The sequence below is a fragment of the Lathyrus oleraceus genome, chromosome 2 (assembly GCF_024323335.1).
Source record: "Lathyrus oleraceus cultivar Zhongwan6 chromosome 2, CAAS_Psat_ZW6_1.0, whole genome shotgun sequence".
In the NCBI taxonomy this organism is placed as follows: domain Eukaryota; kingdom Viridiplantae; phylum Streptophyta; class Magnoliopsida; order Fabales; family Fabaceae; genus Lathyrus; species Lathyrus oleraceus.
This window is the reverse complement of record NC_066580.1, coordinates 71,839,053-71,844,746: the sequence shown is the minus strand read 5'-3', so window position 1 is coordinate 71,844,746 and position 5,694 is coordinate 71,839,053. Positions and strand designations below refer to the sequence as shown.

The window sequence follows — 5,694 nt, the reverse complement described above, 5'->3', positions numbered from 1 at the left end:
GAGCATCAACATCGGATGTTTGTCTCTCAAATAAATCATTTTTCCATAGCGACGACGAACACCAAACATGTTCCAGAAGAGCATCAACATCGGATGTTTGTCTCTCAAATAAATCATTTTTCCATAGCGACGACGAACACCAAACATGTTTGCAATATGACAAAATGAGATGTGGAAAAATGAATCACACAACACATTTATTTATAACCAAAAAATTTCAAATTACACTGAGGCGTCAGACTAATTGGCGCCTCCTCTTACAAATAGCACATGGGCGCCAATTGGATTGGCAACACCATGTGTTGTAGCCAATCCAATTGGCGTCTCCACTTACTCCCTCTGTTCTTTTTTAAGTGTCATTTTTTTACTTTTTACACATACCAAAAAAATTAATCATTATTGTTACTTTTTCAACCATAATTCTCCTTTTACCTATAATATCCCTAACTATTTATTACATTCATTTTATTTTCTCTCTCTTTGTAATGATTACCTAGGGATAATTTTGATAAAATACAACTAATACTGTATTGAACTTTGTAAGTAACAGTTAAAAAGAAACAAAAACTTTTCAAAAAATAGACACTTAAAAAGGAACAGAGGAAATGATACTTAAGGGTAGACGCCAATTGATCTGACGCCTATGCTCTACATATTTTATTTTATTTTGAAACTGGGGTAGTTTGAAAAAAAAATTAAAAACTGGATTATTTTGAAATTTTATTTTAAAAACTGGGGTATTTGAGTGAAAATTTCGAAGATCACTTCTATAAATTCAATCTCTACCCAAAATTATATAATTAGAACATTTTTCATCTATAGCTAGTAAGACTAGCATTACCTCTTTTTGAACAAACCACAACATCATCAGAGCTATGAGAACTCAAAATTAGCAATACTCACTTGTAATTGGGCAATAATTAATTGTGACATCAACATTCGACGAGAATATTTATAATTATGACACTATCCATAGGGAGTCATTACAGAATTAAAGAAGTTATAGCTAAAACAAATTAATAGACCAAATTAACCACAATAAAGATTATTGTCTATGTTTAGGAAGTTGTCAAACTGTAATTATGCATAGTCATTCTATGAAATAAAAAAATATCCTTAGTATTTTCTAGCTAGATACTGCTAATAACATTAAAGTTGGAATGATAAAACCACACTTCTACTAACAGCTAATATTTATAATTTAAAAGTGACAAGTAATTCTTGTTAGACTAATTTCAATGAGAGTTTTTCAAATGGGAAACTAGGCTAAAAAATAAGTAACTAAGCAACAGTTTTTTTTTAATATTAATAATAATGAATATAATGTTTTGCTGCTTCTACTTCAGTTTTTTTTTATTTGAAAATTTCACACTTAAATATTCTCAAAACATTATTTACTTTTAAATTTTATAAATCTATATACTATAGGAGGAAGAATAGCTCTCATCAGTATACTATAGCTGAACTGATAGAACTTAGAGTTGGAGGCAACAATTGAAGGAGTTACACCATTACTTAAAAATTCACCAGTAGTTAGATTTATTTTTTTTATATCGTTAGAGTAGTTAGAATTCATTACGAATATTTAAACCTGATTTTAACGTGTTTACAGTTATTTTTCCACATAACTTTATTGTTCAAAGTAACTGGATCCAAACACAAAAAATTATATTCATTTCTTATAAATAAAATCAATTTTATAAAATTAAATAATTCAAAATCAAATTTTACTATACATAGACTACAATTACAACTACACTCAGGTATCTATTTCTCACAAATCAAAAACTAACATAGACTTACAACCAGTACTTCGGGAGGCCACAATTGTCACACATACTTGTGTTGTTGTAAGGCCCGAATCATCAAAGAAGCTGCAGAGTTCTCTGCATCCTTCACCCGAGATTTCTCGTCTCCAGACATTTGGAGTGTGGCAGATGGAGTAGCTATTTGTACAGCAGTGACAAATTTCTTATCTTGAGGAGTACCTTCATCTTTCACAATGCTGTAAAACATCATAGAGAAGCAAGAAATCAGTTTACAAGCTCGACACAAGCAAATCAACTTAAATAACAAGGAAGATTAATTAGATAGTAGAAAATTTCAACTCCCAAAAACAATTATTGTTGAGTTTCTCTTTGTAGATGTATAAAACTAATAGCCCAAAAGAGGGCAGAGGCATAACTAAATCTCTCAGTCATGGATAAGGATGTAGAGAACCAAACACCCAGCCACCAGGATCCAATTAGGATTACACCTAATAAAGGCGTTATGTAGGCCAGGCCAGGAGCATCAGAGTACAAATTGTTTAGGAGAACCTCCTGTATATAACATTTAAGGTAAAGAATAATTGAATCTTGTTTATATAGCTTACAAATACTTTGATTCAGATTAAAAAGGAGTACAGACTTTTCTTATGAATGAGTTCAAAATATTAGGTTGATTGGTACTCAAGTTATATATCGGGCATGACTAAAGTAATTTCTCTCACAGTGTTGAGCAATATACTCAGTAAAGAACAATGTAGCATTGATCATCTATTACAGTTAAGAACTGAAGAAGGAAAAAAAATAGCATCAGTTATATACATTATTGTTGCATATCAAGTTTCTTATTTACTTTTGAATACTTAGAAATCAACCAAATTTATGAAGAATTCACTATTGATCCTATGATTTGAAGTTTGTCTCCTTTTGATTAGATGAAATAATATCTGATTTTTCTTATAATTAAGGCAGATTTTATAAATGGATGTGAACCATTCACCGGAAGGGATCAATAATATTTCAATTTGAGTTGTATGCCACAGGCAGGTTTCTACTGTGTCCTAGACCTTGTGACTAGGTATATGAAGGCAATCTTCAAATGCAAGCAATAACTTATCTGTCCCAGCTAACAAAAACACTATTTTAAAAAAAATAATACACTCTTCATCCTCGTCATTTTTTGGTTTCTCAAACCTGCCATATAATTTCAAGTTATTCTAGCAAGGAAACCAGAAGACAGGTAGACACACTTTTATACACAGAGAATGAAATCAAGACTATAAATGAATTATAGTGCCAGGCTAGCCGTGTTTACCTGTATACTGGTTTAGGCCACTTTTTTATCCCACAAATTGCATATAACTTCTGCTTTGCAGCTTCAACTTCAAAGGTACCATCAATGCCGACATAACAGTCACGTATCATGGTAGTGGCAGGCAGTAAGCGTTCTAGTTTATGCAAGGCAGCCTTGGCAGCTTCAAGCCTTGCAATATCCTTTTGATCTGAGGAAGCGGATGCAACCAACTCTCCGTCAACATAGACATTGGCCGTGCTTTTGGCACCATTTCTCTGTTGTTCTATGTCAACTTTTTTACCATTCTTTTGGCAGATCTCGTAAAGCATTGTCACCGGTTGCGGTTTTTGTTCCAGATCTTGCAATGTAACTATCGGCTCCAAAACACCTCGTATTATCTGCCAACAAAAATTACAAGCATTTATCAGGCAGTGACAAAGTTGTTGGGTCAAACCAACTACACGATTTCATATTGAATGCACAATATTAAGCAAGAATAGGTTCAAGTTTAAACAACAGGAATAATGCATAAACTCATCATGTACAAATCATCTAACATATTTACAAAATGTGCCTAAAAAACATGGTCATTAACTCAAATGCACCAAACATATTTACCAAACAGTGCCTAAAAAACATCAGTTGCATACTTGCAATGGTCATGATAATATGTCATCGTTGACTCAACCAAAGACAGAATATGTTCATGCACACATTCAACTCCCACATCATGAACTCCAAAGCCACAGCTTTGGGGGAGCAACAATACACCCCAATCCAACCAACCAAACCCAATGTACAAGCTATAACAAACATCTGTAAATCTAATCATCATAATCAATTAATTAGGTCTAAATGTATCTTAGTTTTAGGAATTCCTAGTCATTCCCTTTTCTAATAGAGTAAATCTGGTCCAAAAATTAATGTTACTATCCAGGTAAACTTGGATTGCAAGTTTGAACAATGCCATTGAAATTTCACAAACTGAGATAACAGAAGCTTTTCTTGCCAAAATTTCACATAATTTTAAAAATGCTAATAAATCTTTCATATCATCATGCTCATTTTAATTGCTATGATCCTTTCTACTATCATCAACAGTTCAACACAGTGAAAAAAACAACAATTGAAATGCTAACAAAAAAAATCTAAAAAGTTCAGAAATAGCCCTACCACCCATAATTTTTTAAGATCAAAACCAACATCAACATAAACAGCAGCAGCAATAGACTCGACAATATCAGCAAGAATCTTCGGAGCTTTCACCGATCCACCATACTTAACAACAACACAGTCATCCTCACAATCAACCGCTTCAACAAACTCGTTAATCATATCAACAATTGAAAATGTATTGTGACGTACGTAACGGTGCAGACCATTACGAACGGCAGCGCGAGCGAGTTTCTCGGTGCTAACATTAGCGGCACGGAGGAGGGAGAGTGTACCAGGATCAACGGAGGAGTAAGCGAGGAAGAGGTGATTGCTGATCGCGAGACCTAATACGGCGTCGCCGACGAACTCGAGACGCTCGTATGAAACGGCTTCAGGGTAAGAAGTATGGGTTAGGGCTTGTTCTAGAAGCTTCTTGTTTTGAAAAGTGTAACCGATTATTTTCTCCACTGCTGAAACTGAAGCTTCCATCTTCATCTTCTCTTTACGTCTTGTGTGTGAGATTCAGAGATTGAAATAAGCAGAAAACAAAAGTGAAAACGCCAAATATTTTACAACTGTTTTAATTTGTACTCAGGTGTAGATTATTAGAATCCAAAGCAAAAATAATCTAAGAAATTAAATGTCATAAAATAAAATTCATTGAGAAAAAGGACTATGCCAATAAAATATTTTTATAATTTCAACCAATAAAATTCGTCTATCCCGCATATCACATCTTTATTTTTAATATATTTTGATTGATATTAATGTAATATTTCTTTACACGGAGAGTATACTATCTTTAAGTTTAAATTCTACGTTTATTAAATATTTTAATATATAAAAAATTCGAGGGAAAATTTAGGAAACAATACTATTGTAATGTATTTAATATAAAAAAAATAAAGGGTGATTATTTATTTCTCTAATAAAATGAAATAGAAATTGGAATTAAAATGCATTATATAATACTAAGCCTTTAAGAATTTTCAATTAAAAATTTAGAGGATGTAAAAATGAGAAATAAATGAAATAAAAGAAATTATAAAATATTAATGTCAGAAGTTTAAATAAGCACAAACAAAAGTGAAAACGTCAATTATTTTTACCGCTATGTTAGTTGAAAAGTGACGAAGTTTTTTTTCTTCATATAAATGGAATGCTTGGCAAAAGAGAATATTAGAATCCACTGCATAAATAAGCTAAGAAATGAAATTGGTGCGTACAAGAGAATCAACTTTTTTTTTTAGTATGCCTGCGTGGCAATCTTATCAAATCTTTTAAATAGAGAAATTAAATGTCAATAAAATTCATTACATAATATGCCTTTTAAACATTTTGAAATATAAAAAATTTATTAAAAAACAATACCAACATAATTTATTTCTTAATAAAATAAAATTTATGTGAGTTGGATTCCGAGACTCATTAATATTTGAATTGACTTTAAGATTTATAAAAATATTTATATATCAATTT

The 5,694-nt window shown here is 31.7% G+C and overlaps 1 protein-coding gene across 1 annotated transcript; it reads right to left on the bottom strand.

Annotated features, from left to right (window-relative positions):
* Nucleotides 1-1,647: 1,647 nt before the first annotated feature.
* On the bottom strand, nucleotides 1,648-4,829 carry LOC127118162 (ribonuclease 3-like protein 2). Its single transcript, XM_051048317.1, has 3 exons — nucleotides 4,234-4,829; nucleotides 3,082-3,458; nucleotides 1,648-2,005 (listed from the first exon to the last, which is right to left on the bottom strand). The coding sequence occupies exons 1-3, from the start codon at nucleotides 4,708-4,710 to the stop codon at nucleotides 1,831-1,833; spliced, it is 1,029 nt and encodes a 342-aa protein (XP_050904274.1). The 5' UTR covers nucleotides 4,711-4,829; the 3' UTR covers nucleotides 1,648-1,830.
* Between the last annotated feature and the right edge of the window lie 865 nt (nucleotides 4,830-5,694).